At 34.0% G+C, this 16,180-nt stretch overlaps 1 protein-coding gene across 18 annotated transcripts in view; it reads left to right on the forward strand.

The window, feature by feature from the left end:
* Window positions 1-2,611: 2,611 nt before the first annotated feature.
* Ect2 (epithelial cell transforming 2) overlaps window positions 2,612-16,180 on the forward strand; it is a 91,322-nt gene continuing 77,753 nt past the window's right edge. For 4 of the 18 annotated variants that reach the window (XM_077794105.1, XM_077794130.1, XM_077794115.1 and 1 more), the window contains exons 1-10: window positions 2,612-2,741; window positions 3,878-3,957; window positions 6,485-6,667; window positions 8,009-8,098; window positions 8,761-8,868; window positions 9,694-9,767; window positions 11,222-11,352; window positions 11,504-11,619; window positions 11,764-11,826; window positions 13,120-13,342. In XM_077794105.1, the coding sequence (XP_077650231.1) occupies window positions 2,612-2,741; window positions 3,878-3,957; window positions 6,485-6,667; window positions 8,009-8,098; window positions 8,761-8,868; window positions 9,694-9,767; window positions 11,222-11,352; window positions 11,504-11,619; window positions 11,764-11,826; window positions 13,120-13,342 (1,198 nt within the window). Of the gene's footprint in view, window positions 2,742-3,877; window positions 3,958-4,065; window positions 4,159-6,484; window positions 6,668-8,008; window positions 8,099-8,760; window positions 8,869-9,693; window positions 9,768-11,221; window positions 11,353-11,503; window positions 11,620-11,763; window positions 11,827-13,119; window positions 13,343-14,440; window positions 14,444-16,180 lie in introns of all 18 variants that reach the window. The other 14 variants (XM_077794088.1, XM_077794095.1, XM_077794084.1 and 11 more) reach the window with 11 other exon arrangements.

A 16,180-nucleotide genomic window follows, 5' to 3' on the forward strand; every position in this document is an offset into this window, starting at 1 on the left:
GAGGTGGCAGCCACCGGCAGGGAATGTCGGAGTCGGTGAGAGGAATCAGCGCTTGAAGAGGTGGATCTCACCGGACTTTTGTTTGAGTGGTGAGGACTCTGTGGTGTGGGTGAGGGAGGTGAGAGTGATCCTCGTCCCCCGGGGCCATGGACTCCTTTGCCTGCGGTCAGCATCCCTGTCCCGGTGACCGCGAATTCCGGAGCACCCTGGCTCAGGCTTCCCGATTCTGGGAACTCCTCCACCCCCACCCACAGCCGGTGGTGAAGCAGAGTGCAGCCTGGTTCCCGAGATTGCTGGGCATCTTCACCACTCACCCAGTTGCATCTCTTCCGGAAGAATGTGGTGAAGGGAGGGAATTGGGAAAGGGATTTTGGCTAGCCGCGAACTCTGCAGCTCTGGGGCGGGCCGCTGCAGCTTTTGGGGGCTTATCTCAGAGAACTTAGTGGTTTCATTTAGGATTCTTGGCTTCGTCTTTGCAGGAAGTTTAATTTTTAGTTTCTACATGAAAATGTATGGTCAACATCCCCTCTTCCTAGCCACAGATGTATATGGTTTAGTGATTAAAAGCACAGCCTCTAAAATCAGCTTGGGCTTTGAATCGCAGTTTTACTTTATTTATTCATAAAATGGGGATAATAATAATATCTGTCTCTTCGGATCGTCTCAATTTTTAAATAAGATCAAGCAAAAGGTTTAAGTTTAGTACAATGCTGCATATAAAGCTTTAAATGTTGTCAATCACAGTTTTATTAATAATACCACCATCATATCCAGTATTGTGTTTTGGCCCTTCACTCTGCAAGATGATTGCCAAAACCAACCAACCAACCAAACAAACAAAAACCCAACAAACAAACAACAAAAAGCCCCCAACAAACAAACAAAAAAGAAATTTGAGTAAAAGGAAACCTAATGTGAGTATTTGTTTACAAGTGCCTATGGGTTATAGTATATTTGGTCAGAAACTCCTCCAGATGCTGTTCACAGGTGAGAAATATAGGTTATAGGAACACTGATTCTATTGTGCTTATTTATTTATTGTGGTACTGGGGATCAAACCCAAGGCCCTGTCCATGCTCACCAAGTGGTCTACCACTGAGGATTAATAATTATTTGTCACTTATTTTAAGAAATCATTTATTCACTTTTTATCACAACTGGATTGCAGTTGTATTACCAACTCTGCTTGACCCAAATTGAAACTGATTGTTAACCTGCAGAGCTGGGACAGGAAGCTGAATTGCCTGACATTGAAGTATACAATCTCACAACTGTGCCAGGGCTCTTTTATTACTAAGCACATTTCCCACTACCTAGTGTGACTTGATGCCACTGCTAACTTTACCATTTTCCCAAAACATACAGTTTAAACCATTTCCTTGCTAAGAATCTGGAGCAAGGTATTTGTATATTAATTTAAAGAAGTAGGGAAGAGTAACGGAGATCAGACATGTATCTCCAGATGAAGGTGGAACTTCCTCTTTTTTATTTTTTTAATATTTTAAAAATTTACTTCAAGAAAATCAACTTATACAAAACCTCTATTTTGAACTGATGAAAACCTGCCAAACTGTTTTCTTTTTTCCTCATTTGCACAACTTTTTAACTCTTTTATCCTGGAAGGAAGAAGAAAAAAAGAAAAATAAAGTTTTTTTTTTTTTTTCTCATAGTCCAGAGTTATATTAACACTAACCTATGCATTTGAATAAGTTTGAAAAGTAATATGAAAATACTGATAAGGAATCAGTCTAAATATACCTGAGAGGTTCTGAGAGATACATAAAGGGTGAGTCAAGTGGTGGTTGACAGTTGGAAGCCACTCTATGTGGAGAGTTAAGCACTATTAAATATAAATAGTTGTGAAGTACATTGTGATTTGGGTTTGAAAAGTGCTGAAAAATTTCATTTATCGGTGATGAGTCTGAATGGGTAGAAGGGAACTAAATGGAAAACTTGATGGTGAATTTGGACTTGGTCATATAGGGAGGAGTGCTTATGGAAGTTGTTGAACAAGAAAGTGATATACCCCTGAAGACCATGTGAGGAATGATTTCTGAAGAGATTGATAAAGTTATTTGAAGTTGTTGTATTATACCAAGTAACTATTGTATCATTGTGCATAGAGAAGAGAGGTGAGATATACTTGAGGTGGGATTGACAGGAATTTGGGGAATGAAAATGAGGTAGAGGAAAGTAATGATGGATCCCACATTTTCTGCAAGGATTATCGATGGTGATGAGTGTTATGATGGTTTTATAAATAAACATAGAAAGTGAAATGATTGAGGGTAGAGGTATTGAGGGAGATACAATAATATTTATGACTACCTTTTGTGTGTTTCTTATGTCTGGTAATGTTCTGTGCTTTTGATACATTTTAAATATTTTACTGTATTCCTTTTAGTCAGGTATTAGTATCTTATTTTATAGAAGAGGAAACAAGCTCAGAAAGTAGAGTTACTTTTTGTAAGTATTAAGAAAAGTGGATAGTAATACTTTTTATAAATTCTAGGTGTGAAAGTAGAACCTCTGATGCTTGTTTTTGCCTAGTGATCGTATTTGTTTCATGTTTTTATTTAAATTTTGTTTTTTTCAGTCGATAGTACAAACAATGGCTGACCTTAGTATATTAACATCTACTACTGAGAGGACTAGCTTGGCAGACTCTTCCATTTTTGATTCTAAGGTTACTGAAAGTTCCAAGGAAAACTTATTTATTGAATCTACTTCATGTGTTGAAGGTAAATCTATTATCTGTTTTAAGACACTGAATAGCTATTTTAATGCTAACCTCATTAGCAATTTTCTTATGAAATAGCTGTAATAGCAACTGTTGTGCTAGAGCCCAGGTATTGAATCATGAATATGACAGAATCCCTTTACACTAGATTTTCTGCTTATCGTTTAGATTAATGCTTCCTAACTTTAAAAAGGAGGAGGCATCTTTATATTGATTCTGTTTTTGAACTATTGAAGGAGAAGGCTATGAAAGATAGTGAGTGCTTTCTTTGGTTAAGAAGAATGGGTATATGTTTGTATCCCCTGCTATGGTACATTTTTTCTCACTTTTTTTTTTTTTTTTTGTGGTACTGGGGATTGAATCCAGGGCCTCACACATGTGAGACAAATGCTCTTCTGTGTCATATCTCCGGCCCTCTTTATTTATTTTGGTACTGGGGATTGAACCCAGGGGTGCTTTACCACTCACCTTTATCCCCAGTTCTTTTATTTTATATTTTAATTTTTGAGACAAGGTCTCACTATGTTGTTAGGGTCTTCGAATTTATGATCTTCTTGTCTCAGGCTCCTGAGTTGCTGGGATTATAGTTGTGTACCTCTGCACCTGGCCATTCCTTTTCATTTTTAATTTTGAGAAAGAGTCTCTCACTAGGTTGCTCAGGCCTTGAACTTTTTTTTTCTTTTTTGGTACTGAGGATTGAACCCAAGGTTATTTTTATTTCACCACAGAGCCTATAAATTTTTTTAAAAAATTATTTTTTAAATTTTGAGGAAGAGCCTTGATAAATTACTGAGGCTAGCCTTGAACTTATGATCCTCCTGCCTCAGCCTTCTTAGTTACTGGGATTACAGGTGTGTACCACTGCACATAGCTCTGGCCTCAAACTTTTGATTTCCTGTCTCAGCCTCTTGAATAGTTGGGATTGTAGACATGAGACATGTGCCCCTGGCCTGGTAATTTTTTCTTTTTCCAAAGAAACCATAAGGCCAAATATTCCTCTACTAAATTAGTAATTAAGTCATTTTAATTTTAGAGAATTTTATGGTCTCCTCAAAAGTAGAACACATACCAGATATAGCCAAAGAAGGATTAGGAATTGCTGATTGTAATGTTAATACCTGATTAAAATTTTAACAGAAGAAATGCCTCAGATTGAAACAAGAGTGGTAATGGTTCAAGAAGCTGGAAAACAAGAAGAAGTTATACAAGCATTAAAGGTATGGAACTTGGATTTATAGTAAATTTCTAAACAGCAATTTTTCTTCCATCAGTGTATAAGTAGTTTATAGCTTCCTTAATCTTACACTTAAGTCTCTTTTCCACAGACTATTAAAATAATGGAAGTCCCAGTTTTAAAGATAAAAGAAAGTTGTCCTGGAAAGTCGGATGAAAAATTAATAAAAAGTGTTATTAATATGGTAGGTCAAACATCTCATTGCATGTGGCATGTTGCACTTCCCTTGATAAAATTATTCCACTTTATGGTGATGGGAGTTTAGGCACAAGGTGTATTTTATATATCTGAAGCTAGACAAATGGAAACTATTTTATACTTATTCTGAAAATTTGGGTGTGTATGAAACCCCAAACTAGCATCTATTTTGAATAATGCTAGGTTTATAAAAACTTAAGTTTAAATATATAGGTATTTTTTCTGATACTGGGAATTGAACCCAGGGTCACTTAACCACTAAGCTACATCCCCAGTCCTTTTTTATTTTGACACAGCGTCTTGCTAAGTTGTGATCTCAAAGAGTTGCTGAGGCTGGCCTTGAACTTGTGATCCTCTTGTCTCAGCCCCCTGAATCTCATGGAATTACAGGTGTCCAGCTTCAATTTAAATTTAAGTGACATAACATGTACAAAAATCTGAAAATTAAACTCTACCTTTTTCTCGTTAATTTTATTTTTAGCTGGGTGTGATGGTGCATACCTGTAATCCCATCTACTTGAGAGGCTGAGGTAGGAGGAATGCAAATTCAAGGCTGTCCTCAGCAAGTTAGGAAGACTATGTCTTAAAATAAAAAAGAAAAAGGTCTGGGGATGTAGCTCAGTGGTAAAGTCCCCCTAAAATCAATCCCTAGTTCCAAAAAAGAAAAAAACAAAGCCTAAATTCTTGTATTTCCAAGTTATATATCACATTAATTGATAATCACCAAGAAATTTACCTCTGCATTTGAAACATCTAAATTTCTAATTCAGCTAGGGCTAGGGCTACCAGAACAAAATACAACATCCTGAGTAGCTTAAACAAATTATTTTCTCACATTTCTGGAGGCTAGAAGTTCAAGGTCAAGATCAAGGTGTCACCTGATTTAGTATCCCTTGAAGCCTTTCTTGGCTTGTAGATGGCCTCTTTTTTGCTGCATCTCACATAGCCTTTTTTTTTTTTTTCGGTATATGTGCATCTGTGGTGTTTATTTTGTGTGTTCAAATATCTTCTAAAAGGATACCAGATTGGATTAGAGCCCACCCAAATGACCTAATTTAACCTTAATTTCCTCTTGGAAGTTCTTATTTCCAAATAGCAGACACATTTGGAAAAGGTCTTTATTATTTATTCTGGTTAAGGCTTCAACATATAAAGATCTAAGACATCAATATGAAAACATCATGGATACATGATTGAACCCTTGATTCCATCCTTCCACATTAAGATCAAATAATTTGTTGATCAGTTTACAATTTTCTTTTAAGTGGTTCTGTTCTTTTTAACAGGAATTATATAAGTTCTTTTATACTTTAATTCTTATTCTATAGAAATAGTATAAACAATAAGTCACAATTTGTAACTATCTTTTTATATCCTATTTTGCCATCCTGCAAAAGCCTACAAATCTCACATTTCTCTCTCTCTCTCTCTCTTTTTCCTGAAGATAGTTAATTTGTGCAGAAAGAACTGTATTATGGAATCATTTTCTTGATCAGGATAAAAGAAATAGTGGAGAAGATCTTTTTGTCCTACTATCAACATGGCATGTACTTAAGCCGGGCGAGGTGGTGCACACCTATAATCCCAGCAGCTCTGGAGGCTGAGGCAGGAGAATCACGAGTTCAAAGCCAGTCTTAGCCAATGAGAGGGGCACTAAGCAACTCAGTGAGACCCTGTCTCTAAATAAAACACAAAATAAGGCTGGGGATGGCTCAGTGGCTCAGTGCCCCTGAGTTCAATCGCTAATACCAAAAAAATAAAAGTGCATCTACTTAAAACAAATCTCATCAATCTAATTTTATGGAACTTAATGTTCATTCTGTATGATTTATGATGACTGCTAAGTAATTAGAAGTTTATGCCTTTATAATAATGGATTTTAAAAATCAATTACTATAAATTAAGATCTTTTTTTTTTAAAAGAGAGAGAGAGAATTTTTTAATATTTATTTTTTAGTTCTTGGCGGACACAACATCTTTGTTTGTATGTGGTGCTGAGGATCGAACCTGGGCCGCATGCATGCCAGGCGAGCGCACTACCGCTTGAGCCGCATCCCCAGCCCCTAAATTAAGATCTTAATGCAGATGGATACACACACACACACACACAAATGTACATAAGTAAAATGTGTTTTTTTTACTATGTGTAATGTTGATTATTATATGATATTAAATGAGTTTTCTAAAAATCTAAAAAATAAAGATGTTAAAAATATTGATAGGGAATTGATTTTTAGGTCTTATAGGATCATGAATTAATTAAAAAGGTATATAAATAATTTTTATTTCTAATAATCATGTGAAAAACTCAGGAAATTAAAGTACCGTATATAAAGATGGACTCATTAGAAGAATTTGAAAGTTTGGATTCCCCAGAATTCGAGAATGTATTCGTACTCATGGACTTCCAGAATTCTGTCTTTAATGATTTATACAAGGCTGACTGTAGAATTATTGGACCACCAGTTGTATTAAACTCTGCACAAAAAGGAGAGGTAAGAAACAATATGTTTGTTATGACTTTTCAAAGTTATTTTTTTTTAAATTTCTTACATACATGACAATAGTGGAATGTTATTAATGAATTCTTTGGAAATTCATATAGAGAATTCCTGTTAATTATTAAGAGTATACAATATTAATAGTGACCAATCTAATGTATTTCTTTCTTATTATACATTTTAGTAGTGAGCATCAAAGATCTTTGAGAGTTAAACAATGTCAATTGTGTGTATATATAAACATATAATCTTACTTCCTGCAATGTCTAGGAAGAAATAATTTGCTTAAAGTTGGGTTACAGAAATGTATACATGTACATAAACTTTTATTTTCCTCCATACAGAACAGATGTCACATTTTAATTTTTATCAGTTACTGCATGATTTAAAATTAGGGAAATTATTTTAGCTTTTTGCTTAAGAGGTATAGTATATTTTGTCCCTAATTGGTTTTGTTGTTTTTGACTTTCTTTTATTTTGGTGGTACTGGGGACTAACCCCAGGGGTGCTCTACCATGAAGCTACATCTCAGTCCTTTTAGTTTTTGTTTTGAGACAGGGTCTCTCTAAGTTGCTGAGGCTGTCCTCAAATTTGTGACCTCATGTCAGCCTCCCAAAACTTTGGAATAGGGTGTTCCATAGCGCCTAGCCACTTTTGCCTTTCTTAAACTTGCCTTATCACTGAAAATTGCTTTGGTCATTTTGCTTCTATTGTTATAGATGCTAGTAATGAGCACCTGGTCACCTTGAATTCTTGAATAATGGTGGGACTCAAGTATAGTCTTTTTTAATCATTCTATGCCTTTCTGGTATATATGTATATAACCATTGAATAAAATATTTACTAAATATCTCCATTTTTAACTTAAAAATTGAAATCACATTTGATTTAAGTATGTGCTACATTTATACACTGTTTATTATACAGTGCCTTTGACCTGTTTTTATAACATGTATTGGAAGCACTTATAATAGTGTATGAATGAGTCGTACATATATTTCATATATGTCAGAGTACATTTTGGTTAACAATTTTAATTATAAATATTTTGTTTAATTTGCTAATTGTAAAGTGTATTCAGATATTACATATATACGTGCATACATATATATGTCTATATATCAAATGTGATTTGAGAATTATGGGAAAATTTTTTATTGTGGAACTTATAGTCTGGATGTTTACCCTTTTTTTGTGGCAAAATGAAAAATACCAGTAAATCTTTGGGCTAGAAAGTTGATTGACAGGAGGGGAAATACCTCTAGCTTGAGAAAGATGTCTTCTACTTTCTACTAAAAAGAAAGCTCACAGATTTAAAACTATTATATCCTTCAGCCTTTGCCATTTTCCTGTCGCCCACTGTATTGCACAAGTATGATGAATCTAGTGTTATGTTTTACTGGATTCAGGAAGAAAGAGGAACTAGTAAGTATTATAAAACAAATTCTATTCAAAGAAATGTTTTTCCCATCCAAATTAACTTGGCTTTTTTCTTCTTTTTGGTATCATGATTTGATTTTAAAAATATTGACGGAGAAAATATGTGACTAAATTTGACTTTAAATTTTGTGATGATACAAATTCTTAAATAGCCTTGCAAAGAAATGAATATTTTATCTAGAATGACTGGCATGTAAACTAACAAAAAATTTTCATAATGACCTGATCTGTTTAATTATCTTGTTAAGTATCATATCAGCTACAATGTTTACATGAAGTTTTTGTTTATACATTTAGTTTTTCATTATGTAAGTATTCTTACTGCCCTACAGAAGTCATAGAATTTTTTTTCTTTGTTTCTCAAAATTTTGAATGTTGGAGCTAATGAGTAATTCTGTAATTTTGTGGGAAGAATCTTGGTGTGATATAATCTGGGTGATTTAGGAAAAAATAACAATATATATTTGAAAGCTTCTCATTTTTGCATGGTCTATATTATGTCTGTATGATTTTGCCTGTGTAGTAGGCAAACTAATTTTTTAATCCTTTTTTGACATATCAAGTAGAAGGTAGTAAATGCTAGGTGAATTTTAAATAGTTTAAAAATTTGTTCAAATTAATTATAGTATACTTAATTTTTTTTTGAGGTCAGATTGGTGACATTGGTTCATCATATGGGTGGAGTTATTCGAAAAGACTTTAATTCAAAAGTCACACATTTGGTGGCAAATTGTACAGCAGGAGAAAAATTCAGGGTATGTATGCTTGGTATTTTTGTGTATTTTAATAGAGAATTATTGTGGGATGGGTTTAAAAATAGCACTTTCCCCCTATTTGTTCCTTGCATAATTTATTGAGGATTAGAAATTCAGTTTTTACTGTGAGTATATTTAATAAAAGTTATAAATCATAGATGTTTGGTTCCATATATTTTTAAGAAGGCAATGAAATTGGAGTTAGGTTTTGAAAAATGAGTAGGATTGCAAAGTTAGGTAGATGGATAATGTTGTAGGCAGATGAATAGTATCAGCAAAGGTTCCTGTGATCGTTGATGATGAGGGGTCAAGAACTGTGAGAGCAGATAATTTACTCTTTATTTTTATTTTATAAGAACAGAGCTCTGCTCTTTTATAAAAGGGTTCTATGATTTTTCTTTAGTCTTCTCTTGGTCAGTATTTCCATTGTAGTGAACATAAAGAACAGAGAAGATAAATAGAAATTTATTTTGCATAAAGTGGCACAGGCCTATAATTCCAGCAACTTGGGAGGCTGAGGCAGGAGGATCACAAGTTGGAGGCCATCTTTAGCAACTTAGTGAGACCTACATCAAGTGACAGAGTGCACTGGATGCAGTCCCCTGTATCTAAGTAAATCAAATAAGGAATGAGTGTGAACACTGTGGAACTTGTTTTAAAGTTTTTAACTTAAGTTGTATGATTGAGTGATAGTTTTTTTGTTCATTTTTCTTTATGGTTTGCTACAGAGTAGATGATGCTAATCTAAAATTATGCTAAAATATATATAATTTTTTAAATGTAATTTAGACAAAAATTCATTGTAATTAATGTTAATATTTTTAGGTTGCTGTTAGTTTGGGTACTCCAATTATGAAGCCAGATTGGATTTACAAAGCATGGGAAAGGCGGAATGAGCAGTAAGTGTTTAGAAATTCTGTAGTTCATTTTGTGAATTCACCATATGTTTTTAAAGATAAATCTATGTGCCAAAAAAACCTCTAAATTCATAGATAGTATAGAAAAGATGAATTCAGTCTTTTGGTAGCATAGCAGAAAAATTTGAGGTTATAAAAAAATTACAAATTGAAAGATATCTGTAGTATCTTTGGGTCTTACTTTGTGAAATAATTTTAATTATAAACATTCTAAAATTACTAGATAATAGCTCAATGCATCTCTGTATTTTGATTGTTATATTTTATGCTTGTATGGTTACATTTTAATTGATGCTTATGATTCATTGCTTTGTTGTGCTAAGGTTTCTAATCTTATAATTTCATTGCTGTAGCAATTTATCACTAACATTTCATGAAATTAGAGAACTCAAAAGTTCAAATACAGTCAGGTATGATGGTGCATGCCTGTAATTCAACAATTTGGGAGGCTGAGGCAGGAATATCACAAGTTTGTGTTAAGCCTCTGCAATTTAGCATGACACTGTCTCAAAAATAAAAAGGGTTAGGGTTGTAGCTCAGTGGTAAAATGCACCTGGGTTCTGTTCCTAGTACTGGTGGTGGGGGAAACTCACAAAAAACACGGTATTTACACAGTAAGGATTTGATTGTTCTTGTGAAAGCTACATATGGTGACATTTTGTCAGAATTTACTTCCAGAGTGACTCCAGGACACACGATCTGCCTGCCCTTCCCGGTGCTCTAGATTGAACCAGGGTCTCTTGCATGCTAAGCACACACACTACCACTGAGCTGCATCCTTAGCACCCACTTTTAAATTTATTTATTTATTTATTATTATTTTTTAAAAAGTATATTCTTTTTTTATATGTATATTTTATTTTTTATTTATTTTTATGTGGTGTTAAGGATTGAACCCTTAGGCGAGTGCTCTACTGCTGAGCCATAACCCCAGGCCCCCCAATTTTTTAAACTGAAGTTTTGTGAACATTTCAAGATAAGTTATAAAATGTTTAGATATTATAATTTTGTTTGTTTGTTTTAATAGTATTGGGATTGTACCTAGGGGTGCTTTATCACTTTCTCTCTCTCTCTCTCTTTTTTTTTTTTTTTGGTGCTGAGGATTGAACCCAGGGCCTTGTACATGCAAGGCAAGCACTCTATCAACTGAGCTATATCCCTAGCCCTCTATTTTCCTTTTGATACACCGTTTACTATGTTATACAGGCTGTCCTCCAGCTTGCTGATGCTGGCCTCGAACTTGTGATCTTCCTGCTTCAACTTCCTGAGTCTCTGGGATTACAGGCATGCACCATCAAGCCTGGCTAAGATATAAAATATTTTCAGTAAATACATTATGCTAAGATCTTGGGAATTACTGTGGATTTGTAGATTGATTTGTCTAACAAATGGAACTGAAGTTAAACTGATTTTAAAAGAGTATATTTTGTTTTTAGAGATTTCTGTGCATCAGTTGATGACTTTAGAAATGAATTTAAAGTTCCTCCATTTCAAGATTGCATTTTGAGTTTCCTGGGATTCTCAGATGAAGAGAAAACCAATATGGAAGAAATGACAGAAATGCAAGGTAAAATTAGCATAATTTAAAAATGATGTGTATTTTATTCTCTAGGCCTGCTTAATTACTTCCTTTTAAAGATTTAATCACTTTCTTTTAAAGATTTAGGGTTGCAGATAAGTAGTTTGGCTTATTTATGCTTGTATGCATTCCTTTTTAGGAGGTAGCTATTTAGCAGTTGGAGATGAAAGATGCACTCACCTAATAGTTGAAGAGAATACAGTAAAAGAACTTCCATTTGAACCTTCAAAGAAACTTTACGTTGTCAAGCAAGAGGCAAGTAATTCTGGAATGAATTTTTTCTTTCTTTCTTTCTTTCTTTCTTTCTTTCTTTCTTTCTTTCTTTCTTTCTTTTTTTAAACAACAGTAATAGCTTCTTTGTTAAGGTTTATAAATTAAAATATTTTTTCTGTCATTTAGTGGTTCTGGGGAAGCATTCAAATGGATGCTCGTGCTGGAGAAACTATGTATTTGTATGAAAAGGTATGTTTTTTTTTTTTCCTTTTGGTACTTGTTCTGTGGACTTGATTGTATAAAAATAATACTTTTCTATGCAGAAGGTTTAGAGAGCATGATATAATTAGCACGTATATCATATCTTATGATGTGTATGAATTTCAAAATAAACAATTGCAGTATTCTTAGCCTATATAGATTTAAGTGAAAGTATTCAATGTAACGGGTATTATTTTAATCGAATATATGTCATTCTGTGTTACCATTATGAATAGTAACATTCCTGTGTTTAGAAACTTAGAACCTTAATGAAAAGATATTTGTAGACAATGACAGCCTAGAATGATGTGTGTTATAATTGCATAATGTATTCTAGGGAGCCTTACTCTGAGACTCAGGATTGAAAAGGGCAAATATATGTAGAGGCTAACAGATAAGGACATTCAAGTGCATGTGGGAGGTAGAGTCTGAAATCTTGAGAGTATATTAAAATAGCAAGTAGTTTAAAAAAAGAATATAGGAAAGAAGGCCAACAGATAAAACTTAATAGCCAGAGTCAAGAAGTTTTCAATATGTTAAGGAGTTGATTTTATTCATAAGGGCTAGGAGTCACTAAAGATTATTAAGGGAAGCAATGTCAGTTAAAAAGATGACTTTAATAGTAGTATGTAGACAAGGAAAACCCACCCTTTGTATGGATCTTGATGAACATTAATATCATTCACCAAAACAATAACAGACTTCAAGAGAAGATTTTCTTCAGTTTAGAATTTAATAATTTTGAGCAAAATATTGAAGATGAGATATGGATTATTATTTCTCTATAAAATCTAAATTGATACCATATTTTGCTCTTTAGACTCTCTTGTTCTCACTGTTAAGTTTATAACATAAAGTTTAAAAAGTATGCTTTAGATTTAAGTAGAGAGCTCTTAAAATCAAGTGTTATTCAGCAAATATTGAAAAGTACTATGTCTAGGCACAGTGCTTAATGTTTGGGATACAATGGACAGAATATGAATGGTCTCTGCCCCTGTGGAATTTATGGCCTAATAGAGGAGTAGATGGTAAACAGGCTAACAGATGAGTGTATAATGGTTATAGTGCTATGAAGAAAAAAATGAGGTTCCAAAGTTAGACAATTACTATGCTCTCTTGACCATTATGTTTTATGTAGCTTCTAAATTGTCTAGTAGAGTGTAGGATTACAAAATTGTGTAAAATCCAGATTTTGTCACTCATAAATTCATTCTTTTCTTGTTCCTGTCTCAGTAAAAGAACCATGGACGTGAAATGGAACTTTTGTGCTTTTGATTTCAGGCCAATACTCCTGAACTCAAGAAATCAGTGTCACTGCTTTCTCTAAGTACCCCAAACAGTAATCGCAAAAGACGTCGTTTAAAAGAGACACTTGCTCAGCTTTCAAGAGAGACAGACATGTCACCTTTTCCTCCCCGAAAGCGTCCGTCAGCTGAACATTCCCTTTCTATAGGGTCACTCCTAGATATCTCCAACACACCAGAGTCTAGCATTAATTATGGAGGTAATTCACATTTTATCTATCTATCTATCTATCTATCTATCTATCTATCTATCTATCTATTTTGGGTATTGGGGGTTGAACTCTGGGGCGCTCAACCACTGAGCCACATCCATAGCCCCATTTTGTATTTTATTTAGACACAGGGTCTCTGAGTGGCTTAGTGCCTTACTTTTTGCTGAGGCTGGCTTTGAACTAGAGATCCTCCTGCTTTAGCTTCCCGAGATGCTAGGATTACAGGCATGCACCACCATGCTCAGCAGTAATTCACATTTTTAAAAAATGATCTTTAAAATTTAGGGAAGTGAAATAATTGTTAAGACTATAAATTCCGATGGCAGTGAATACAAAAGACTTTGTCTTTAACTACCTTTGTTATAGTTGAGAAAAGACAAATGAAAAGGTAAGCATGATAGTGCTTCCAGTGGATAAGTGCGTACTGCATGCCAAATGCCTTATGCATTTTCTGTATTTATAATAGGTTTTTATTATTCCTATTTTACAGATGATTAAACTGAGGTACAGAGAAATTAAGTAATTTGCCACGACTAATGAGTAACAGAGTTATTTAAAAAGCAAATTCTTTTATTTAAAGAATTTTTTTTTATTGGTGCATTATATAGAATAGTGGGATTCGTTGTTACATATTTGTACGTTCACATAACATAATTTTGGTCAATTCCCTTTTACCTCCTCTGCTCCCTCCTCTCATCCTCCTTTTCTGCTCTACTGGTCTCCCTCCTATTTTCATGAGATTCTCCCTGCTTTTTTTCCTTTTTTCTCTCTACCTTCCCCATGTGAGAGAAAAACACATAATCCTGATTTTCTGAGTTTGGTTTATTTCATGTAATATAATGCTCTCAAGTTACATTCATTTTCTTGTGACATAATTTTGTTCTTCTTAATTTATGAATAAAACTCCATTGTATTTATATACCAGATTTTCTTTATCCATTTATGTGCTGACAGATACCTAGGCTGGTTCCATAACTTGGCTTTTGTGAATAGTGATGCTGTAAACATGGGTATGCTTGTATTGCTATACTATGTTTTTTAATTATTTTGGAATAATGCCAAAGAATGGTATAGCTGAGTCATAAGGTAGTTCCATTTCTAGTCTTTTGAGGAATTTCTATATTGATTTTCATAGTGATTGTATTATTTACCCACCAATAGTATATACAAGTGTCCTTTTCCCCTACATTCTCCACAATATTTATTATTATTTTTTATTTTTGCTAACTGCCATTCAAATAGGAGTGAGATGAAATCTCAGTGTAGTTTTGATTTGTATTTCCCTGATTGTTAGAGATGTTTTGTATTTACCTGATGTTAAATGATGTTTCATATTGGCCATTTGCATTTCTTCTTTTCAAAAATATCTGTTTAGAGCTAGACATTGTAATCCCAGAAATTTGGGAGGCTGAGGCAGAAGGATTGCAAATTCAAGGCCATCCTTGGCAATTTAGTGAGACCCTGTCTCGAAAAATAAAAACGACTGGGAGTTTAGCTCAGTGGCAGTACCCTTGAGTTCAATCCCAATTTAAAAAAAAAAAAAAAAATCAGGCTTGGGCTGTGGCTCAGTGATAGCATACTTTCCTGGCATGTTTGAGGCACTGGATTAAATTCTCAGCAACACATATAAATAAATAAAATAAAGGTCTATCAACAACTAAAAAATATTTTTAAAAAGTATCAGTTTAGTTCATTTGCTCATTTATTGAGTTTTTCTGGTGTTAAGACTTGAGTTTAATATACTCTGAGTATTAATCCTGTCAAAAGAGTAGCTGGTAAATATTATCTCACATTCTATAGGCTCTCTCCATGCTATTGTTTCCTTTGCTGAGCAGAAGCTTTTATATTTGATGCCATGCCATTTATTAAGTCTTGGTATTATTTTCTGAGCTCTCTAGGTCCTATTGAGGAAGCTGTTGCCTGCACCTGTGTGTTGAAGTGTTGATTGTATGTTTTCTTCTAGCAGTTGCAAAGTTTCTGGTCTATTCCTAGGGCTTTGACCCATTTTGAGTTGACTTGTATGAGATGAGAGAGAGGGGTATAATTTCATTCTTCTGCATATGGATTTCCAGTTTTTTCAGTGTCATTTATTAAAAAGTTTGTCTTTTTTCCAATGTATGTTTTTGGAGTCTTTGTCGAGGATCAGAATACTCTGTAGGTCTATCTCTGTCTTCTATTCCAAGTGGGAAATTTCTTTGAAATCTGTTATCTTTGAAAAGCTTTCAGAGCTCTATTGCATACATGTTTTTATGCCAGAACCAATGCAGTATTAGTTACTACAGTTCTGTAGTATAATTACTTCCTTTGTTTAGAATTGCTTTGACTATTCAGGGCCTTTTATTCTTCCCCAAAAGCAAATTCTTTTTTTTTTTTTTTTGATACTGAGGATTGAATTCAGAGGCACTCGACCACTGAGCCACATCCCCAGCCCTGCTTTATATTTTATTCAGAGATGGGGTCTCACTGAGTTGCTTAGCGCCTTGCTTTTGCTGAGGCTGGCTTTTAACTTGGATAGGTGTAGGCCACCAGGCCTGGCCCCAAAAGCAAATTCTTAACACTAAACAAAATTGTTTGAGATGTTATATGAGTTATGGATAAAATAGGAAGAATGAAGTAGAAGGAAGGTGAGTTCATTTTGTGTTATATCAATACAGGAAGGTTCCTACAATTAACTCCTTTCTTGATCATCAATTTTCCTCTTTTATTTTTAGTCTGCAAACAAACATTTTCTAGATTTAAGAAATGAACAAAAATTCAAAACCTTTTTAACCCCATTAGATTCTTCACTTACTGTCCTGTTTTTCTGTTCTCTTTGACATAAGTATG

The sequence above is a fragment of the Urocitellus parryii genome, chromosome 2 (genome assembly GCF_045843805.1).
Source record: "Urocitellus parryii isolate mUroPar1 chromosome 2, mUroPar1.hap1, whole genome shotgun sequence".
Classification (NCBI taxonomy): Eukaryota; Metazoa; Chordata; class Mammalia; order Rodentia; family Sciuridae; genus Urocitellus; species Urocitellus parryii.